Below are 23,941 nucleotides of genomic sequence, written 5' to 3' on the forward strand. Positions count from 1 at the left end.
ACCATTTTTCAGAAGAAAAGTGTAGATCTCTATAAAAAGTGGCTGCCTGAGTACAGTACTTTGCAAAACTCCGAAGCTGACGTCCATCCATTTTCTACGGTTTGTCCCTCTCGGACAGATGTCGTAATTGTCTAAATTGCAGAGTTGGTCATGGGTGCATAGTAAAGTAAACACTCTCGAAGTGCTAGAAAATTCATTTTAGCAATGACTTCCGCACTGACAGAACGCGGCCGATCGCATCGTAAGGAACACTAAAGGGTTGGAAGTCACGCTTTAAAAAATAACATATTTCAAAATAAGAGTCTCTACATAAAGGCGCATACGCATGGAGCATCCTTAACAAATCTCTATTGCGGTCCAAATTTATCAGTGGCGGACTGCCACAACTAAACAAATGGAAGGGAAACACTTATCTTAGTAAGAGTGAGTGCCGGGTCTAACTTTACAGTCCGAAAAAAACGGTACTTGTAAGAAACGTAGTTTTTTTGCCGCCACGTAGGCGAGGATTGCGGACTTCGAAGCAGGTTTGCGACGCCACATTGCGTTGTGGACACTCTCCTTCGCTTGTCGCTGTAAAATTAGCGGGGCACAGCTAGAATGTGTCGTCAACATGCATCACCGTGGTATTAAGGGCTCTATTGAAGGCCAAATTCATTTATTGTATGTCGTCTAAAATGTGTTGAATTTGCAGCACTGAACAGCGTGTTTGTACAACGTGCTGCACAATGTTATCAATATTAACCTCAGCAAGGTTCACAGATGACAGTTCAGTCAAATGTGACTTGCTGACTTTTCCATTGCCAGATTCCTGCTCCTTCAGAGAATCTATTGATTTAGTTCTGACCCTGCTTCAACTTGTGCTGATTATATATTCCCTTCCTGCTGCAATGTGTCATAAGTACAGGCTGCCTGACTGAGTTCTCTCCTCTGAGTAGGAGTGTGGGATGTTAGGGTGGGGGAAGCACTTTTTCCTCTTGTATTAAGTCAAGAACATTCAGAAAAGGTCAGATTTCAGAGTTAAATCTGTTTTCCATTACTGTACTTGACGTTTCCTTACACCGGAGAAAAAGTGGAACGCTTTGCAATCTATGGAGACCGTCGGTCCGAAGCAAAGGGAGGCAAAAGAGCGAAGAAGGTTAGACGGAGAGACGTGGAAGGTTAAAAGCAAAGAAAGCAGAGAAGTGTCCAGGAGGAGTGCCCAGTCCCAGAGAAACAATTGGATTAGCAGCAGAGAGGTTTTGTTAAATTAGCTGATGCCTGAGAAAACCGAATGATGGGATGATGGTTGTGTACTTCTTCTCTTCTCTCTGTGCACCCTTTGACACTCAAAATCTCATTGTGTCCTTAATATGTGACCAGAACCGTGTTTGTCACAGTACTACAGTAGATCTAAGAGTACTCCGAGAGGTCTGGTTACTGGCTAAATATAGTGTAGTGATTGGGGTTTTATTGTGTGTATGCTTCCTGTTTTTGGTATGTGGCTACCCTTCTGTTACTGTTGTCCATACCTTGCGTGAGGTGGTTGTAGTGGAGTGTAATTTGTTAAGATGATACCCAAAAAACAAAGAGCACTGATCAAGGTACTCAAGCTCGCCACTGCTGCACCAAATTCTGGGCCCCCGTACACTCCTAGCGGACTCCCTACCCCAGCCTAGACCCAACATCGCTGTCCCATACACACACCCTGTCTGAATCAATCAATCACTGTTTATTTATATAGCCCTAAATCACGAGTGTCTCAAAGGGCTGCACAAACCACCACGACATCCTCAGTTCAGAGCCCACAAAAGGGCAAGGAAAAACTCACAACCCAGTGGGATGTCAATAAGACTGACTATGAGAAACTTTGGAGAGGACTGCAGATGTGGGTGACCCCCCCTAGCATAATATTGTGAAAGTCCAGTCCATAGTGAATCTAACATAATAGTGAAAGTCCAGTCCATAGTGGATCTAACGTAATAGTGAGAGTCCAGTCCATAGTGGATCTAACGTAATAGTGAAAGTCCAGTCCATAGTGGATCTAACATAATAGTGAGAGTCCAGTCCATAGTGGATCTAACATAATAGTGAAAGTCCAGTCCATAGTGGATCTAACATAATCGTGAAAGTCCAGTCCATAGTGGATCTAACATAATAGTGAAAGTCCAGTCCATAGTGGATCTAACATAATAGTGAGAGTCCAGTCCATAGTGGATCTAACATAATAGTGAGAGTCCAGTCCATAGTGTATCCAACATAATAGTGAGGGTCCAGTCCATAGTGGATCTAACATAATAGTGAGAGTCCAGTCCATAGAGGATCTAACATAATAGTGAGAGTCCAGTCCATAGTGGATCTAACATAATAGTGAAAGTCCAGTCCATAGTGGATCTAACATAATAGTGAGAGTCCAGTCCATAGTGGATCTAACATAATAGTGAGAGTCCAGTCCATAGTGGATCTAACATAATAGTGAGAGTCCAGTCCATAGTCGATCTAACGTAATAGTGAAAGTCCAGTCCATAGTGGATCTAACATAATAGTGAGAGTCCAGTCCATAGTGGATCTAACATAATAGTGAGAGTCCAGTCCATAGTGGATCTAACATAATAGTGAGAGTCCAGTCCATAGTGGATCTAACATAATAGTGAGAGTCCAGTCCATAGTGGATCTAACATAATAGTGAGAGTCCAGTCCATAGTGGATCTAACATAATAGTGAGAGTCCAGTCCATAGTGGATCTAACGTAATAGTGAAAGTCCAGTCCATAGTGGATCTAACATAATAGTGAGAGTCCAGTCCATAGTGGATCTAACATAATAGTGAGAGTCCAGTCCATAGTGGATCTAACATAATAGTGAGAGTCCAGTCCATAGTGTATCCAACATAATAGTGAGGGTCCAGTCCATAGTGGATCTAACATAATAGTGAAAGTCCAGTCCATAGTGGATCTAACATAATAGTGAAAGTCCAGTCCATAGTGGATCTAACATAATAGTGAAAGTCCAGTCCATAGTGTATCTAACATAATAGTGAGAGTCCAGTCCATAGTGGATCCAACATAATAGTGCAAGTCCAGTCCATAGTGGATCTAACATAATAGTGAGAGTCCAGTCCATAGTGAATCTAACATAATAGTGAGGGTCCAGTCCATAGTGGATCTAACATAATAGTGAAAGTCCAGTCCATAGTGGATCTAACATAATAGTGAAAGTCCAGTCCATAGTGGATCAAACATAATAGTGAAAGTCCAGTCCATAGTGGATCTAACATAATAGTGAAAGTCCAGTCCATAGTGGATCTAACATAATAGTGAGGGTCCAGTCCATAGTGGATCTAACATAATAGTGAGAGTCCAGTCCATAGTGGGTCTAACATAACAGTGTGAGAGTCCAGTCCATAGTGGATCTAACATAATAGTGAGAGTCCAGTCCATAGTGGATCTAACATAATAGTGAAAGTCCAGTCCATAGTGGATCTAACATAATAGTGAAAGTCCAGTCCATAGTGGATCTAACATAATAGTGAAAGTCCAGTCCATAGTGTATCTAACATAATAGTGAGAGTCCAGTCCATAGTGTATCTAACATAATAGTGAGAGTCCAGTCCATAGTGGATCTAACATAATAGTGAGAGTCCAGTCCATAGTGAATCTAACATAATAGTGAGGGTCCAGTCCATAGTGGATCTAACATAATAGTGAAAGTCCAGTCCATAGTGGATCTAACATAATAGTGAAAGTCCAGTCCATAGTGGATCTAACATAATAGTGAAAGTCCAGTCCATAGTGGATCTAACATAATAGTGAAAGTCCAGTCCATAGTGGATCTAACATAATAGTGAGGGTCCAGTCCATAGTGGATCTAACATAATAGTGAGAGTCCAGTCCATAGTGGGTCTAACATAACAGTGTGAGAGTCCAGTCCATAGTGGATCTAACATAATAGTGAGAGTCCAGTCCATAGTGGATCTAACATAATAGTGAAAGTCCAGTCCATAGTGGATCTAACATAATAGTGAGAGTCCAGTCCATAGTGGGTCTAACATAACAGTGTGAGAGTCCAGTCCATAGTGGATCTAACATAATAGTGAGAGTCCAGTCCATAGTGGATCTAACATAATAGTGAAAGTCCAGTCCATAGTGGATCTAACATAATAGTGAGAGTCCAGTCCATAGTGGATCTAACATAATAGTGAGAGTCCAGTCCATAGTGGGTCTAACATAACAGTGTGAGAGTCCAGTCCATAGTGGATCTAACATAATAGTGAGAGTCCAGTCCATAGTGGATCTAACATAATAGTGAAAGTCCAGTCCATAGTGGATCTAACATAATAGTGAGAGTCCAGTCCATAGTGGATCTAACATAATAGTGAAAGTCCAGTCCATAGTGGATCATAGGTGAAACGACACCATTTCAACCACAATCACAGTGGTTGAAAAATCACTGCTTCAATGCGCCCTATAAACCGGTGCGCCTTTTGTATTAAAAAAGATTGAAACTAGACCATTCATCGGCAGTGCACCTTATAATCCGGTGCGTCCTATGGTCCGGGAAATATGGTACGTGTGGGAAACAGGGCAAAAGATGTGATGCTGAGGCTGCCGCTGCCAAAGGGTGGGGATCACTTCCATGAGTCCAAATGGATTTCACAGCTGGGTTTGACTGCGGCGTCAAGTTGCATCTCTCACCAAAAAGACACACCTTGCACTCGCAAAGGAAATGTGAGATTCCTCAGACTCTCCCAGCGTTGGCTGTGTCTCCCCCTATTACTTGATGCTTTTCCCTGTGTGCTCTTCAACCGCTTTCTGCAGTGAACAGCTGTGCTTTCCAGGAAACCAGAGAATGCTTGGCGTCGATCCTAAGTGGGTTTGATGTAGGACGGAAAAGAAAAAAAAAATTGGCCTGAATCGATCTGTATCCCATATTATTTTATTCAGCCGCGTACATGTGACTTGGTTAAATTGGTTGTATATGAAAGTATGTTCTTAAAGGCCTACTGAAAGCCACTACTAGCGACCACGCAGTCTGAAAGTTTATATATCAATGATGAAATCTTAACATTGCAACACATGCCAATACGGCCTGGTTAACTTATAAAGTGCAATTTTAAATTTCCCGCCACACTTCCGGTTGAAAACGTCTATGTATGATGACGTATGCGCGTGACGTCAATGGTTAAAACGGAAGTATTTGGACACATTGGATCCAATACAAAAAGCTCTGTTTTCATCTCAAAATTCCACAGTATTCTGGACATCTGTGTTGGTGAATCTTTTGCAATTTGTTTAATGAACAATGGAGACTGCAAAGAAGAAAGCTGTAGGTGGGATCGGTGTATTAGCGGCCGGTTGCAGCAACACAACCAGGAGGACTTTGAGTTGGATAGCAGACGCGCTATCCGACGCTAGCCGCCGACCGCATCGATGATCGGGTGAAGTCCTTCGTCGCGCCGTCGATCGCTGGAACGCAGGTGAGCACGGGTGTTGATGAGCAGATGAGGGCTGGCTGGCGTAGGTGGATAGCTAATGTTTTTAGCATAGCTCTGACGAGGTCCCGTAGCTAAGTTAGCTTCAATGGCGTCGTTAGCAACAGCATAGCTAGGCTTTGACAGGCGGCACAGCATTAACCGTGTGGTTACATGTCCAGTGTTTGGTTCGGTGTCTCCTGATAGTAGTATTGTTGATCTTCTGTCTGTCCTTCCAGTCAGGGGCTTATTTCTTTTGTTTCTATCTGCATTTAAGCACGATGCTATCACGTTAGCTCCGTAGCTAAAGTGCTTCGCCGATGTATTGTCGTGGAGATAAAAGTCACTGTGAATGTCCATTTCGCGTTCTCGACTCTCATTTTCAAGAAGATATAGTATCCGAGGTGGTTTAAAATACAAATCCGTGATCCACAATAGAAAAAGGAGAAAGGTACAAGGGCTCATTGGATTCCACACTAAGTTACGGTCAGAGCGAAAAAAGATACGTCCTGCACTGCACTCCAGTCCTTCACTCTCACGTTCCTCATCCACGAATCTTTCATCCTCGCTCAAATTAATGGGGTAATCGTCGCTTTCTCGGTCCGAATCGCTCTCGCTGCTGGTGTAAACAATGGGGAAATGTGAGGAGCCCTTCAACCTGCGACGTCACGCTACTTCCGGTACAGGCAAGCCTTTTTTTATCAGCGACCAAAAGTTGCGAACTTTATCGTCAATGTTCTCTACTAAATCCTTTCAGCAAAAATATGGCAATATCGCAAAATGATCAAGTATGACACATAGAATGGATCTGCTATCCCCGTTTAAATAAGAAAATTTCTTTTCAGTAGGCCTTTAATGATCAATGTTTATTCACAGTTGCATTGTAGACAAACACAGGCTATCCTTAAATCGCAGTAAAACTAAGACGATGCTGTTTGGTAACAACAGGAGAGAAGGTCAAACAGGAATAATAAACTTGAAGTCTTATAAAAAAAACATACAACATAATGTAGCAATAAATACATCAATAATGAATAACGCAAAATATGTTCTGAACTAAAAAAATCACTCCATATCATCTACTGCTCACTAGTGTTACCATAACTGAGTTATTGTGTAGAAACTAGGGTTGTCTCGATACCAATATTTTATATTATACCTAAATGTATTTCGGTACTTTTTTAAATAAAGGGGACCACAAAAAATGGCATTATTGGCTTTATTCTAACAAAAAATCTTAGGGTTTTTGATTGATTGATTGAAACTTTTATTAGTAGATTGCACAGTGAAGTACATATTCCGTACAATTGACCACTAAATGGTAACACCCCAATAAGTTTTTCAACTTGTTTAAGTCAGGGTCCAAGTAAATCAGGGGTGTCCAAAGTGCGGCCATGGGGCCATTTGCGGCCCGCAGCTAATTGTTCACCGGCCCGCCACACATTCTGGAAATACTATTGTAAAAATAAAAAAGAACATTAAAAAAAGTGGAATGAGGTGAAATCTAACGAGAAAAAGTTGCAATGTTGACACAAAAGCTGCCATGCAGGCTGTTTTTTTTTTCTTTTGTCTTTTTTCATTTTTCTTTTTTTGCCATTGCTCAAAAAAAAAAAAATAATGACAAAAAATCCATGTTATAATGAATTATTGTCAGGGCTCCAATTACTTCAAATATTTCACTTTAGAATGTTTTATGTGGTAAATATTGCATATTTTGTGTAGTAGCCATATAAAAACATCAAAGTTTTCTTTGACAAAAACGCATAAAACAAACAAAATAATAGTTCCAGCATAAAATGGACAGATATATCTGAAGTTGTTCTCGTAACTTAAGTGTTGAAAGTAAAAGAAAAACCTAATAAAAATGTATCACTTTATGAGTGGGGCACCTTTTGGATCCCAAATATGTTTAGTGATTTTTTATTTATCTTTTCACTGTGATTACTCAAAAATATGAAATAATTAAAATCAATGGTGTCCTGCATATTGATCTTTTAGGGCTCTAATTACTAAATACTGCATATTTCAGTTTTACTATAAAAAAAACTAAGTTGTTTTTGACAGAAAAGCCATAAAACATTGTTTTTTAATTTGTATTACTTTATATCAACTTGAAGTTGATATAGAGATTTACTGTAAGCGTTAAATAATTTAAAAAATAATAATAATCTGACTTATTTTTAACAATTTAATGACTGAGACCCTTTATGGTCCCCGGGACCCCTAAAGGTAAAATAAATAAAAAAATCCATATATTTTGTTATGGTTTGAAAATGAAAAATATCAAAATGGCCCCCACATGCTTTAATTTTTCTGTGTGCGGCCCTCAGTGGAAAAAGTTTGGACACCCCTGAATTAAATCAATTCACACTGAACATATGTTTATTATTGCAATCGGAGAACAATTTTGTCCTTAAATTCAATAGTGAACATACGAGACAACTTGTCTTTTAGTAGTAAGTAAACAAAGAAAGGCTCCTAATTAGTCTGCTGACATATGCAGTAACATATTGTGTCATTTATACACCTATTATTGTGTCTACATTACGAGGGACAAGCTTAAAAAAATGTATTATTAATCCACTCGTTCATTTACTGTTAGTATCTGCTTACTTTCTGTGTCAAAAAGGTTGGAAAAAATAAGAATAAAGATAGCAGAGTCGTCCTGAGGAGGAGGTCTATGACTCACTAAATTCCTTAATATACACTCGCGGAGATATTTATAGATTCCAAATGACCATAATGTATTTTCACTAGAGATGTCTGATAATGGCTTTTTTGCCGATATTCCGATATTGTCCAACTCTTAATTACAGATTCCGATATCAACCGATACCGTCGTGGAATTAACACATTATTATGCCTAATTTTGTTGTGATGCCCCGCTGGATGCATTAAACAATGTAACAAGGTTTTCCAAAATAAATCAACTCCAGTTATGGAAAAAAATGCCAACATGGCACTGCCATATTTATTAGTGAAGTCACAAAGTGCATTATTTTTTTTAACATGCCTCAAAACAGCAGCTTGGAATTTAGGACATGCTCTCCCTGGTTTGAGCATGAGGAGGTTGAGTTGGGGGGGGGGAAGAGGTAGTGCTGCAAGGGGTTCTGGGTATTTGTTCTGTTGTGTTTATGTTGTGTTACGGTGCGGATGTTTTCCCGAAATGTGTTTGTCATTCTTGTTTGGTGTGGGTTCACAGTGTGGCGCATATTTGTAACAGTGTTAAAGTTGATTTTACGGACACCCTTTAGTGTGACCTGTATGGCTGTTGACCAAGTATGCTTTGCATTTACTTGTGAGTGTGAAAAGCCGTAGATATTATGTGACTGGGCCGGCACGCAAAGGCAGTGCCTTTAAGGTTTATTGGCTTCTCCCTCCGGCCGTGTACACAGCGGCGTTTTAAAAAGTCATACATTTTACTTTTTGAAACCGATACTGATAATTTTGAAACCGATACCGATAATTTCCGATATTACATTTTAAAGCCTTTATTGGCCGATAATATCAGCAGTCCGATATTATCGGACATCTCTAATTTTCACAAACAAAAATATGACTATTTATGCTTGCAGTTGCCAGGCAACATTAACTCTGATACCTCTGTTACCTCTGCGCACTTCATGCCATGATTACCTCTGCGCACTTCATGCCATGATTACCTCTACTCTCTTCATGCCATGCCACAGTAAGTGTTTTGTCTCATGTCCATAGTTTTTTTTCCCCAAGTGCTAGTTTTAGTTTTCATAGCCAAGTTTGTTCTCCGCCTTGTGCGCGCCTTTTGTTTGTTCTTTTGTTAGTGTAAAAATAAACCATGTCCTTACCTTCACGCCACGTCCGGTCCAATTCTCTTGCATCTCGGGAAAACAAACCCCGCCATAGTCCAGGTCTTGACATTGATAGAGTTTTGAGCGCCGTGTGTAATGTTCTATATTTTCAATGGAACATATAAAAAGTTGGTGTTGTTTACTTGAGTCGTATCGCAGTCTACACGTATCTCTTATGTTTGACTCCCATCATATTGCAGTCTACACATATCCCTTATGTTTGACTACCATCTACTGGTCACACTTATCATTACACCATGTACCAAACAAAATTGCTTCGAGGTCGGTAAGCATACCAGAATTATTCCGTATATTAAGCGCACTGGGTTATAAGGTGCAGTTTTGAGAAATAAATACGATTTTGAGTGCGCCTTATAGTCCGAAAAATAGGGTAGTTGAATATCCTTGCTGCAACGGGCTTTCTTTGAATCCCTCTTTTTTGTCTTTCAGGACCACTGGTTTTGGCGAGTCCGCGATAACGCTGTGATGCCCGGGTACCCCATGCTCATCAGTGTGTTCTGGAGGGGTCTGCCACCCAAGATTGACGCCGTGTACGAGAACAGCGAGGGAAAGTTTGTTTTCTTCAAAGGTAAAACCAGTTCCTTCACTGGCAATATTACGTGTCTGCTTGACGGTTTGAACACCAGTTTTACTTGCCGGTCATTTACTGCTTGACCTGTGTGCTATTTTACTCGTGTCTTGGTTTCTTGGCTCTGCACGATGTTGTCAGGAAAGGGAACCCCCTTCCTCTTATTTCATTGTGAATCTTTGGAAGATTAAAGCCAATCTTTTGCTCACTTGGTTGCAAAATCCACCGTAATCCTCCAGCTTTGACTTTTAATAATGTTGATACTGGGTTTAGCCATGGCGGAATTGATATAATTGCGGCGTATAAATTCAAAATGTGCTCCAACGCCGCGGCAGGCTGATACATGGGGGAGGATGACAGTAAAACCCTGAAAAAAAAAGATCAGATTTTCATACATCACCTTAAATCGGAATACTTTACTTTGACATGCGCACCATATACCGTAATAGGAAAGGTGTATTATTGTTTGTGTTGTGGCGCCATCTTTTGGACGATTTTGCTCACTGCAGGTGCTGAAAAAGCAGCGACTTCCACTGTAAACAGACATGGCTTTGTGCATTTATGCTTTTCGCGGTATTTATCAAACGTTTTCTTCTGTTCACTACTTTTGTTTTACCTCTCTTTTGCGAAGTGGAGCTGTTCTGTGCCATTTATGTCGCGATATGTACGGGTCGGCGTCTTCATGATACGACTTTCTGCGTACGTCTTAGCATAGCTGTACGGTCGTGAACAAAACGCTACGTCTGTACATGTTGAATGGGGGGAGACATTCCAAGAATATTAAATGTATTCTCCCTCCCTCACCAAAGTATACGTCAAAGACATGCGAAGTAAGGATCATTTCAAACCGAATTTCGGAAGATGTGTTTTCATTTGCTCAAATCCGAATGACTATCAGCATAAACCACCTGTGTCGATCGGAATGAAATTTGGATCCGAACGTTGTGTGATCGGGTCAGAATATTCGGAATGGCGTGTTTACATAAAGCATTTTTATTCCGTTTAGGCTTTTAATACGATTAAATGTGTCCATGAGTCAGAATATTCGGAATGGCGTGTTTACATAAAGCATTTTTATTCCGGTTAGGCTTTTAATACGATTAAGTGTGTCCATGTGCACATAGTAGGGTTGTCCCGGTACCACAATTTATTTTGATGCTTTTCCATACCTTTCTAAATAAAGGGTACCACAAAAAAATTCATTATTGGCTTTATTTTAACAACAAATCTTAGGGTACATGAAACATATGTTTATTATTGCAATTGTGTCCTTAAATAAAATAGTGAACATTCGAGACAACTTGTCTTTTAGTAGTAAGTAAACAAACAAAGGCTCCGAATTAGTCTGCTGAAGTAGGCAGTAACATATTGTGTCATTTCTCATTCTATTATTTTATCAAAATTATGAAGAACAAGCTGTAGAAAATGAATTATCAATCTACTTGTTCATTTACTGTTAATATCTGCTTACTTTCTATTTTAACATGTTCTATCTACACTTCTGTTAAAATGTAATAATCACTTATTCTTCTCTTCTTTGATACGTTACATTAGTTTTGGATGATACCACAAATTTTTGCATCGATCCGATACCAAGTAGTTACAGGATCATACATCTTAAATATAAGTTTCTTGAGTTTATAAACATAATATGAATTGTTTGGTTTTTAAATGTAATCATAGTAGTATCGACTAGATACGCTCCTGTACTTGGTATCATTACAGTGGATGTCAGGTGTAGATCCACCCATGGCGTTTGTTTACATTGTGACACCGGTGAGCTATTGTATCCTCCTACGGTGAGTAGTGAAGCATGTTTAGCTATTCCTCGTCCTGCAGGGATGATACTTGTAAGAAACGTACTTTATTTGTTGCCATGGAGGCGAGGATTAGTGATTTAGAAATAGCTAAAACACTGCCGACTGCGGCTGGACGTTAGCCGCTAGCTAGCTAGCCATGTCTTAAAGCACCTCTTCCTGAGGGCGTTTCAGTGTTATAACTTCACCTTTATCTTTAGTTTTTAAGCCAAAATGCGTCCGTTCTCCCTTTTCTGTCTACACACTGTCTGCTTGTAAGTACTCAGTGATTGTGCGCTGCCGAACATGCTCCTCTCCAATGTCATGCCCGTTAAAATAAAAAGTAGGGCGCGTACTGGTACTTTTTAGAGGCGGTATAGTACTGAATATGATTCATTAGTATCGCGGTACTATATTAGTACCGGTATACCGTACAACCCCAGCGCCTACTATAATGTTTTGGAAATAACTGTCATGACAGGTCTATTGCTGCATGTATCAGGACATATGAGGTGGCTAAGCTAACGATAGGTATGCAATGAAAGCATACAATCTCCTAAGCTCTACTCAAACTTGTTTCTATTTTCAAAACCAGTTCATGGAAATGTACACGACCTGCTTGGCGCACCAAAAGCTTTTGTGCATTTTCTCCGCCCTGCTAGCTCCTCGGGCGGCTTAACAGCAGGTTTGCTACATTTAATACCAGCGTGGGTCCTTTTTTTTCCACTTTTGTGAAATTGCTGATTTCCCTGGAGTCCTTTTTTCTGGCTGTCCTCATTTAGAATACAAGATCTGCCAGAAAGCCACATGTAACACTTCAAATCCTAATATTTACAGTATTAATTTTCATGTATAATCAGTTTGATTGCTCCTCCCACTGCTCGTTATGAAAAAAAAACTGCCACTTTTCGTGGTTTTGATCACCACAAGAGCTCAAAAGTTATCCACAAATCACACGCAAAGTAGACAAGTCGTATGATAAATGCAATAGCTCCTCCCACTGATAACCGCCAAATTGCACAACATGCAAAACGACGACGACTAAAAATCATGAAAGCTGCAACAATGTCGTGTTTCAAAGATGATGGCCTTTATAGTCACCCACTTTTACTTTTAAGCTCACATCACAATGACATAAAAACATATTCTTCAACCTAGGGCTGTCCCGATACATTTTTTCAACACCAATACTGATTGGTATCAATATTGTTCTGATACAATATCAGCACCAATCACACAGACTTGTATTACAAAACCCATAACCAGGGACGTTGGCACATGGTGTAATTCCTAAATAAAAACAGAATACAATGATTTGATAATCCTTTTCAACTTATATTCCATTGAATAGACTGCAAAGACAAGATATTTAATGTTCCAACTGAGAAACGTCCACAGATTCCAAAAACAATTTGAAATGTGGACCCGTCAGACCACAGAACACTTTTCCACTTTGTATCAGTCCATCTTAGATGAGCTCGGGCCCAGCGAAGCCGGCGGCGTTTCTGGGTGTTGTTGATAAATGGCTTTCGCTTTGCATAGTAGAGTTTTAACTTACACTTACAGATGTAGCGACCAACTGTAGTTACTGACAGTGGGTTTCTGAAGTGTTCTCGAGCCCATGTGGTGATATCCTTTACACAGTGATGTTGCTTTTTGATGCAGTACCGCCTGAGGGATCGAAGGTCACGGGCATTCAATGTTGGTTTACGGCCTTTCTCCAGATTCTCTGAACCTTTTGATGATATTACGGACCGTAGATGGTGAAATCCCTAAATTCCTTGCAATAGTTCGTTGAGAAATGTTCTTAAACTGTTCAACAATTTGCTCACGCATTTGTTGACAAAGTGGTGACCCTCGCCCCATCCTTGTTTGTGAATGACTGAGCATTTCATGGAAGCTGCTTTTATACCCAATCATGGCACCCACCTGTTCCCAATAAGCCTGTTCACCTGTGGGATGCTTCAAAATAAGTGTTTGATGAGCATTCCTCAACTTTCTCAGTCTTTTTTGCCACTTGTGCCAGCTTTTTTGAAACATGTTGCAGGCATCAAATTCCAAATAAGCTAATATTTGCAAAAAATAACAAAGTTTTCCAATTCAAACGTTAAGCATCTTGTCTTTGCAGTCTATTCAATTGAATATAAGTTGAAAAAGATTTGCAAATGTATTGTATTCTGTTTTTATTTACCATTTACACAACGTGCCAACTTCACTGCTTTTAGGTTTTGTACATCCCTACTTCCAAATCAATCTGAACAGTCCAAACCGTCCAATTGCGATCGATTCCATGCCGCGAGAATACAATAACCCCTTGTATGAATTCACAGGAAACACCAGTATTTAACATAGTTTGTATACCGTATTTTTCAGACTATAAGTCGCAGTTTTTTTCATAGTTTGGCCGGGGGTGCGACTTATACTCAGGAGCGACTTATGTGTGAAATGATTAACACATTACTGTAAAATATCAAATAATATTATTTAGCTCATTCACGTAAGAGACTAGGGGCCGTACTTATCAAGCTTCTTAGAGTGCCATTTTACACTTAAGTCCTGAGAATTTGCGAAATTTAGTCCTACTCTCAAAGTTAAGAATAAAATCTTTTTATCAACGTTCTTAAGTCTAAGAATCACTCCTACTCTCCACGATATTTAAGAGACCTTCAGAGGTGTCTTAAGTGGTTAGGAGTTGCCAGCGGGGGATGGCACTGAGGCGAGAGAGACGTGCGCAAACGTTCAGGGAACGGAACAATGTTTTTTGTTTTTTTTTGATGACGAGCAGCTGATCAAACGGTATCGTTTAGACAGAGCGGATATTATTTTTGTCACAGATTTAATACTTTTCGATTCCTTGTTGATTTCTGCATGTGTCTGCAGTGGGCTAGTATATATAGAGCCACCCACACCAGTTTCAAATTAGTTGCCTAATTAATGAATTGGAAAGAAAATGTTATGACAGTAGCGTATGTGTGTGGCCGTGAGGTGAGTGACGTCAGTGAGTGTGTGGGCGATAGAAGAGAGGGAGCGGTAGCGTGAGTGCCGGCGGGGACTAGTTTGTTTTGTATTATTTTGTAGTTTATTGTCAAAATATACACTCCCATTGTCCACTTAAATATTTCCAAGATATTTCTTTATTCTTAGACAACGGATTCCCTTCCGTGATTGGTCATTTCTATGGACACAGAAATGACGTCACCTAAAATTCCGTTTACGGCACATAGTAATGTCGTAATTCAGCTCTGAGTGTGACACTTAAGATTCAGTCCTACACTTCGCTGAAAGTGTGAGTAAGACGCTTGATAACTAACTTTTAAGTGCAGCTTTCAGCGAAGAATTTATTTACTCTTAAGTCAACTCTTAGCAGACTTCTTAGGAGTAATTCTAAGAAGCTGGATAAGTACGGCCCTAGACGTATAAGATTTCATGGGATTTAGCGATTAGGAGTGACAGATTGTTTGGTAAACGTATAGCATGTTCTATATGTTATAGTTATTTGAATGACTCTTACCATAATATGTTACGTTAACATACCAGGCACCTTCTCAGTTGGTTATTTATGCCTCATATAACGTACACTTATTCAGCCTGTTGTTCACTATTCTTTATTTATTTGAAATTGCCTTTCAAATGTCTATTCTTGGTGTTGGCTTTTATCAAATACATTTTCCCAAAAAATGCGACTTATACTCCAGTGCGACTTAATATGTTTTTTTTCCTTCTTTATTATGCATTTTTGGCCGGTGCGACTTATACTCCGGAGCGACTTATACTCCGAAAAATACGGTAAATGTGCCCTCTAATTGACTGGCGACCAGTCTAGAGTGCAGCTAGGGCTGCAACAACTAATCGATTAAATCGATTATGAAAATAGTTGGCGTTTAATTTAGTCATCGATTCGTTGGATCTATGCTATGCGCATGCGCAGAGGTATTTTTTTTTTTTTTTTTTTAATAAACCTTTTTTATAAACCTTTATTTATAAACAGCTGAGAAACAATAATCAAAATAAGCATTTTTTTTTTTTTTTTTTTTTTTTTTTTTTTTTGTCCTGTCCAGCTTCTCAGGCAAATCATATAGCAGATGTAGATGCCCATATCGGCTGTTCAGATTTACTTTACAAAAGAGAAGTGTAGGATACTTCTCTTGTTGCCTTATTTGTATTTGACTTTATTAAATGTATTTATATTATCATTTGGTGCAGCCGGGCCGGAGCAGGAGGGGATAGAAAGAGGAAAAAAAGGAAGACAGAGGGGGCAATTGTGGGGACAAGAGGGGGATTAGACAGAGAGACAAAAACAACAACAGCAAACACAACAACAAAAAACAATTTTATCCGATTATTAATCGATCAATCGAAGTAATAATCGACAGATTAATCGATTATCAAATGAATCGTTAATTGCAGCCCTAAGTGCAGCCCACCTCTCACTTGTGATACTGCTATCTGCTCTACCATCTACCATCCTAACTAATGAGAACAAGCTGAATATAAAATGAACGGACTGATAAATAGAAATGCGTATCAATTTAGCAAGTTCCTGTTAAATAATAACAGGCTAAAACATGAAGCGCTTGCAGGAAAAGCTGTTCCGTATCCTGTTGAAAGAGAATATTAAAGACTCGGGATGAATAAATGAAATGTTTGCCATGTACTACCAACGGAGGGAAATATAAAACATTGACACTTCACAGGACTTTTCAACGACACAACACTGTTGTTGTAGTTTGCAGGACAATAAGAACGACAGGGGCAATAAACGTTATCGACGTCAAAAGACGGGACATCTTGTTTCATCTCTGGGTGTGGGTTGTATATATTTTAGGGCCAGAGGAAGTGGGACTGAGTGGGTCTTTGTGATGGAAAGTGGTTATATGGCTTTCCTCTCCAAAAAAGAGCCTGGTTTATACCATGTACCACATCCTCTATTACTCTTATACAAACCCCGTTTCCATATGAGTTGGGAAATTGTGTTAGATGTAAATATAAACGGAATACAATGATTTGCAAATCATTTTCAACCCATATTCAGTTGAATATGCTACAAAGACAACATATTTGATGTTCAAACTGATAAACATTTTTTTTGTGTGCAAATAATCATTAACTTTAGAATTTGATGCCAGCAACACGTGACAAAGAAGTTGGGAAAGGTGGCAATAAATACTGATAAAGTTGAGGAATGCTCATCAAACACTTATTTGGAACATCCCACAGGTGAACAGGCAAATTGGGAACAGGTGGGTGCCATGATTGGGTATAAAAGTAGATTCCATGAAATGCTCAGTCATTCACAAACAAGGATGGGGCGAGGGTCACCACTTTGTCAACAAATGCGTGAGCAAATTGTTGAACAGTTTAAGAAAAACCTTTCTCAACCAGCTATTGCAAGGAATTTAGGGATTTCACCATCTACGCTCCGTAATATCATCAAAGGGTTCAGAGAATCTGGAGAAATCCCTGCACGTAAGCAGCTAAGCCTGTGACCTTCCATCCCTCAGACAAGGGACATCAGTGTGTAAAGAATATCACCACATGGGCTCAGGAACACTTCAGAAACCCACTGTCAGTAACTACAGTTGGTCGCTACATCTGTAAGTGCAAGTTAAAACTCTCCTATGCAAGGCGAAAACCGTTTATCAACAACACCCAGAAACGCCGTCGGCTTCGCTGGGCCTGAGCTCATCTAAGATGGACTGATACAAAGTGGAAAAGTGTTTTGTGGTCTGACGAGTCCACATTTCAAATTGTTTTTGGATACTGTAAACGTCGTGTCCTCCGGACCAAAGAGGAAAAGAACCATACGGATTGTTATATATAAGTGTAAAAGCCAGCATCTGTGATGGTATGGGGGTGTATTAGTGCCCAAGACATGGGTAACTTACACATCTGTGAAGGCACCATTAATGCTGAAAGGTACATACAGGTTTTGGAGCAACATATGTTGCCATCCAAGCAACGTTACCATGGACGCCCCTGCTTATTTCAGCAAGACAATGCCAAGCCACGTGTTACATCAAAGTGGCTTCATAGTAAAAGAGTGCTGGTACTAGACTGGCCTGCCTGTAGTCCAGACCTGTCTCCCATTGAAAATGTGTGGCGCATTATGAAGCCTAAAATAGCACAAGGGAGACCCCCGGACTGTTGAACAACTTAAGCTGTACATCAAGCAAGAATGGGAAAGAATTCCACCTGAGAAGCTTCAAAAATGTGTCTCCTCAGTTCCCAAACGTTTACTGAGTGTTGTTAAAAGGAAAGGCCATGTAACACAGTGGTGAACATGCCCTTTCCCAACTACTTTGGCACGTGTTGCAGCCATGAAATTCTAAGTTAATTATTATTTGCGGAAAAAAAAAAAAGTTTATGAGTTTGAACATCAAATATCTTGTCTTTGTAGTGCATTCAATTGAATATGGGTTGAAAAGGATTTGCAAATCATTGTATTCCGTTTATATTTACATCTAACACAATTTCCCAACTCATATGGAAACGGGGTTTGTACATAGGCATTTAAAGACCTACTGAAAGCCACTACTACCGACCACGCAGTCTGATAGTTTATATATCAATGATGAAATCTTAACATTGCAACACATGCCAATACGGCCGTGTTAACTTATAAAGTGCCATTTTAAATTTCCCGCCACACTTCCGGTTGAAAAACTCCTTTGGATATGATTTATGCGCGTGACGTCACAAAATCCACGGAAGTGGTTGGACCCCATCGGACCCGATATAAAAGCCTCTTGTTTTCTTCGACAAAATTCCACAGTATTCTGGACATCTGTGTTGGTGAATCTTTTGCAATTTGTTTAATGAACAATGGAGGCTGCAAAGAAGAACGTTGTAGGTGGGATCGATCGGTGTATTAGCGGCTAAGTACAATACTTACAGCAACACAACAAGGACTACTTACTACGCCTAGCCGATGCTTGCCGCCAAACCCACGGATGAAGTCCTTCGTCGCGCCGTCGATCGCTGGAACGCAGGTGAGCACGGCTGTTGATGGGAAGATGAGGGCTGGCTGGCGTAGGTGGAGCGCTAATGTTTTTATCATAGTTCTGTGAGGTCCGGTTGCTAAGTTGCTAAATTAGCCTTAGCGTCGTTAGCAACAGCATTGTTAAGCCTTACCAGGCTGAGAATTTTTAACCGTGTAGTTACATGTACATGGTTTAATAGTATTGTTGATCTTCTGTCTATCCTTCCAGTCAGGGGTTTATTTATTTTGTTTCATTTGAGAACGATGCTATCACGTTAGCTCAGTAGCTAAGTGTGTCACCGATGTATTGTCGTGGAGATAAAAGTCACTTTAAATGTCCATTTCGCGTGCTCGACTCTCATTTTCAAGAGGATATAGTATCCGAGGTGGTTTGAAATAAAAATCCGTGATCCACAATAGAAAAAGGAGAGTGTGGAATCCAATGAGCCAGCTTGTACCTAAGTTACGGTCAGAGCGAAAAAAGATACACCCTGCACTGCCTCTCAAGTCCTTCACTGTAACGTTCCTCATCTACGAATCTTTCATCCTCGCTCAAATTAATGGGGTAATCGTCGCTTTGTCGCTCCGAATCTCTCGCTCCATTGTAAACAATGGGGAATTGTGAGGAATACTAGCTCCTGTGACGTCACGCTACTTCCGGTACAGGCAAGGCTTTTTTTATCAGCGAGCAAAAGTTGCGAACTTTATCCTCGATTTTCTCTACTAAATCCTTTCAGCAAAAATATGGCAATATCGCGAAATGATCAAGTATGACACATAGAATGGATCTGTTATTCCCGTTTAAATAAAAAAAATTCATTTCAGTAGGCCTTTAATTGCTTTAATTTAATTTAAATTAAATTTAATTGCCGTCATCACTCAGCTTTCCTTTCTCTTGTAACCCTTTTACCCCTCATGTGTGCGACCACCCCCGCTTCCTGCTTGTCCACCCGCCATCTCCTCGAAGAAAAGCACTTCCTGGGGTCAGACTGTGTCAAAAGTCTGCAGTTTCGCTTTAATTACTCCGCAGGAAGGAGTTTCATTATAAGCAGAGAGAAACCTGGGGAGGCGAGTCAAGGAAAAATGCAGAAAAAGCTCACTAATGTATTTTGTAGTTATTACAAAACACACAAGGGTTGCATTTTTAGTAAGCGATGGAGTACATTCCCATGTCCTATAGGGTTCTGCTTGCTGTAAGAACATACAACAATCAAACAGATTCTGCTTTCTGATATGTTTTGTTTTGAGCAGAAATGTAAAAAAACAACATGTAATGCCTTAATAAGCAGGGGTGTCAAACTCATTTTAGCTCAATCTATTCCCAAGTGGGCCGGACTGGTGAAATTATGGCATGATAACTTAAAAATAAAGACAACTTCAGATTGGCCAAAAGTGGAACGAACACATTCTGAAAATGTACATATTAGAAATAAAATTGCAGTTTCAAAAACAGCCTGAAGAACACAATGAACTTAGACTTTGTCTCAATGTTTTTACAAAGCCATTAAACTTTAAGCACTTCCTGTTTAGCATTCTCATGTTGACAGTTCATTAAAGACGTGTTTGGAAAAGTGTTTCCTCCAACCGCCGCATTGGTGACATCCTTAACTGCAATCATTTCCTCATTATTGGTTTAATTGTTGTAAAATAAAAATATGGCTTCGTGAAAGTCAATTGTTGTGTGAAAATAGGGGCCGGATGTACGTTTTTAACTTCATTCTGCTCATTTTCATTTGTATTTTACTTGAATGTTATGTTGATTGATTTATTTTTATTTAATTCCTATGTTTGATTTTTTATAAATGAACTACCACAACACATTCATTTATCGTCATTCAAATATTATACTTATAATATAAACAAAACAATTATCAAAATAACACCATAACAGCAAAATTGAGGGGAACGTAACTACAAACTTAACTAATATGAACATGGTAAATTTAAGCATAAAATAAAATACAACCAACAACACATGTAGAAACACACATTTTTACAATGGAGTTCAGGGTGCGCATTGCATTGTCAACCAACTGCGAGAGCTGCACGGAACGCTTAACTACAAAGATGATGGTCATGTTGACTTGAGTCTTTGCATCTTACCGTTTTGTTATTTTATCTCTTAAGTCAGTGGTTCTTAACCTGGGTTCGATCGAACCCTAGGGGTTCGGTGAGTCGGGCTCAAGGGTTCAACGGAGGTCAAGACACACCTGACTCGTCGTGTAAATAAAAACTTCTCACTATCGGGCGTATTACGGATACGGCAACAGCAGAAGTCAGACTGATTTGCAGGTGTGTAATTTGTTGTGAGTTTATGCACTGTGTTGGTTTTGTTGTTTGAACAAGGTGATGTTCATGCACGCTTCATTTTGTGCACCAGTAATAAAACATTGTAACACTTTAGTATGGGGAACATATTCACCATTAATTAGTTTCTTATTAACATGCAAATTAGTAACATATTGGCTCTTAACTAGTCATTATTAAGTACTTATTAATGCCTTATTCGGCATGGCCTTATTATAACCCTAACCCTCTAACCCTGGCCCTGACCCTAACCCTAACCAAAAAACTCTAAATTTAGTCTTTGTTACTTAGAATATGTTCCCCATACTAAAGTGTTACCAAAAACATATAACTTTGTCTTGAATTTGGGAAAAAAAAAAACATTGTATTTTTCACTAAAGGAGGGTTTGGTGAATGCGTATATGAAAGTGGTGGGGTTCGGTACCTCCAACAAGGTTAAGAACCACTGTCTTAAGTGGATCGTTTACAATGAAAGAAAGTATTGTGCGTCGCTTCGGCATCAGTCTGCCGCCATCTGCTGCACAGCTGATTGCTTCGAGTAGCGGCAGCCAATCTCGAGGGTGATTAAAGTCAGCTGACACGTCATCTTTAAACAGTGTCATGTGTGACGTGGGTTACACTTGAATTGCTATTGCGACATCCAGTGGACACATTTAGAACAGCAGTCCCTTTCATTAAAAAATTGCAGCTCATTTCTATACATGGCAAAGTCAACTTGTGGGCGTATGTTTTTATTTATTTTTTTTATTTTTTATTTTTTTATTAAAACAAGATGCACTTTAATTAGTGCACCAACCCAAAAAACCTCCCTCCCCCATTTACACTCATTCGCACAAAAGGGTTGTTTCTTTCTGTTATTAATATTCTGGTTCCTACATTATATATCAATATATATCAATAAAGTCCGTAAGCATGCATGATTGTGTGTGCTGCTGGTCCACTAACATTTTCATTAATTACTATTTTTTATGTAATTGTTTTTATATTTTTTTACTTTCTTTTTTATTCAAGAAAATGCTTTTTTTTAATTTATCTTATTTTTTTTATTTTTTTTTTAAAAAGGACCTTCTCTTCACCAGACCAGGTTGTCAATGAAGTTGGATTGTTTAAAAGGTTCTTACTTGTGGGCGTATGTTTGACACCCTTGGTTTTGAAGTAATTTTCAACAGGAATTCTTGAAAGAATTTTAAGAAACACATTTGTGCTATTTCTCCTCATAGTTAATTTTTCCAGCAATTCCTAGAGCTACTTAAAGCAAGGGCAGCGAGAACTAACCCGTGTCCTATTTGAAATTGGAGAAACATTGTATACAGAAGTATACAATGGCTGTCCTTGTAAATCTGCCCTGCTTGTGTATTCCACCTGGAGGGGAAGCCATGCTATTACTTGTCCTTCCTTCTCTCAATATGCTCCTTTTTTCTCTCCCTTCCAATCTATAGGGAAGCAGTTCTGGGTGTTTAAGGACACGGTGTTGCTGTCTGGTTACCCTAAGGACATCAGCCAGTTCGGCCACGGCATGCCGGCTCAGAGTATCGAGACGGCCGTCTGGTGGGAAGACGTGGCCAAGACCTACTTCTTCAAAGGGGACAGGTAACTTTTGGGATAAGAGCAACATTAAAGTACAGTGGAACCTTGACGAACCAATTTACTGTATTTTCCGGACCATAGGGTGCATAGGGTGCTGTCGATGAGCGGGTCTAGTCAGGTCTTTTTTCATACAAAAGGTGCATCAAAGGAGCCATATTATGATATTTTTCTAAATGTAAAACACTTCCTTGTGGTCTACATCAGTGTTTTTTAACCACTCTTAGATAGTTTACAATGAAAGAAGGTAATGTGCGTCGCTTTAGCATCAGTGAGATACAGTCTGGTTAAAAATATTTATTTGCAAACCAGTAATTATAGTCTGCAAATGATGTGTTGTTGTTGAGTGTCGGTGCTGTCTAGAGCTCGGCAGAGTAACCGTGTAATACTCTTCCATATCAGTAGGTGGCAGCCGGTAGCTAATTGCTTTGTAGATGTCGGAAACAGCGGGAGGCAGCGTGCAGGTAAAAAGGTATCTAATTCTTAAGCCAAAAATAAACAAAAGGTGAGTGCCCCTAAGAAAAGGCATTGAAGCTTAGGGAAGGCTATGCAGAACGAAACTAAAACTGAACTGGCTACAAAGTAAACGAAAACAAAATGCTGGACGACAGCAAAGACTTACTGCGGAGCAGAGACAAAGTACATCCGAACATGACATGACAATCAACAATGTCCCTGCAAAGAAAGATAAAAACAACTGAAATATTCTTCATTGCTAAAACAAAGTAGATGTGGGAAATATCGCCCAAAGGAAGACATGAAACTGCTACAGGAAAATACCAAAAAAAGAGGAAAAGCTACCAAAATAGGAGCACAAGACAAGAACTAAAACACAACACACAGGAAAACAGCAAACAAGTCCAAATAAGTCAGGGGGTGATGTGACAGGTGGTGACAGTACACCTACTTTGAGACAAGAGCTATAGTGATGCATGCTTGGTTATGGTTTAAAGTCATATCCAACAATTGCGACAACGACTTTTTACTGTCAATTGAGTTTCATTTTTAATGATTTCTGCTGGTGGTGTGCCTCCGCATTTTTTCAATGAAAAAAATGTGCCTTGGCTCAAAAAAGGTTGAAAAACACTACTCTACATAACATGTAATGGTGGTTCTTTGGTCAAAATGTTGCATAGATGATGTTTTACAGATCATCTTCAAGCCGCTTTCTGGTTTTGTGGGCGGTCTTATTTACGTGGCTGACCTTCGACAGCGTCTTCTCCCCGTCATCTTTGTTGTAGCGGTGTAGCGTGCAAGGACGGGAGTGGAAGAAGTGTCAAAAGATGGCGCTAACTGTTTTAATGACATTCAGACTTTACTTCAATCAATAACGGAGCAGCATCTCCTCATCCGTGGCTCACTAGTGCAACAACATCGCCGGAAATGTGTCCCGTGAAAAAAACGTCCGACCGGA

General features: G+C 39.6%; 1 protein-coding gene across 2 annotated transcripts in view; it reads left to right on the plus strand.

Annotated features, from left to right (window-relative positions):
* LOC133630221 (matrix metalloproteinase-16-like) overlaps positions 1-23,941 on the plus strand; it is a 228,238-nt gene that overhangs the window by 173,968 nt on the left and 30,329 nt on the right. For both annotated transcript variants that reach the window (XM_062021678.1, XM_062021679.1), the window contains 2 exons: positions 9,723-9,861; positions 22,383-22,533. In XM_062021678.1, the coding sequence (XP_061877662.1) occupies positions 9,723-9,861; positions 22,383-22,533 (290 nt within the window). The remainder of the gene's footprint in view (positions 1-9,722; positions 9,862-22,382; positions 22,534-23,941) is intronic.

This window comes from Entelurus aequoreus, linkage group LG15 (assembly GCF_033978785.1).
Source record: "Entelurus aequoreus isolate RoL-2023_Sb linkage group LG15, RoL_Eaeq_v1.1, whole genome shotgun sequence".
NCBI lineage: Eukaryota > Metazoa > Chordata > Actinopteri > Syngnathiformes > Syngnathidae > Entelurus > Entelurus aequoreus.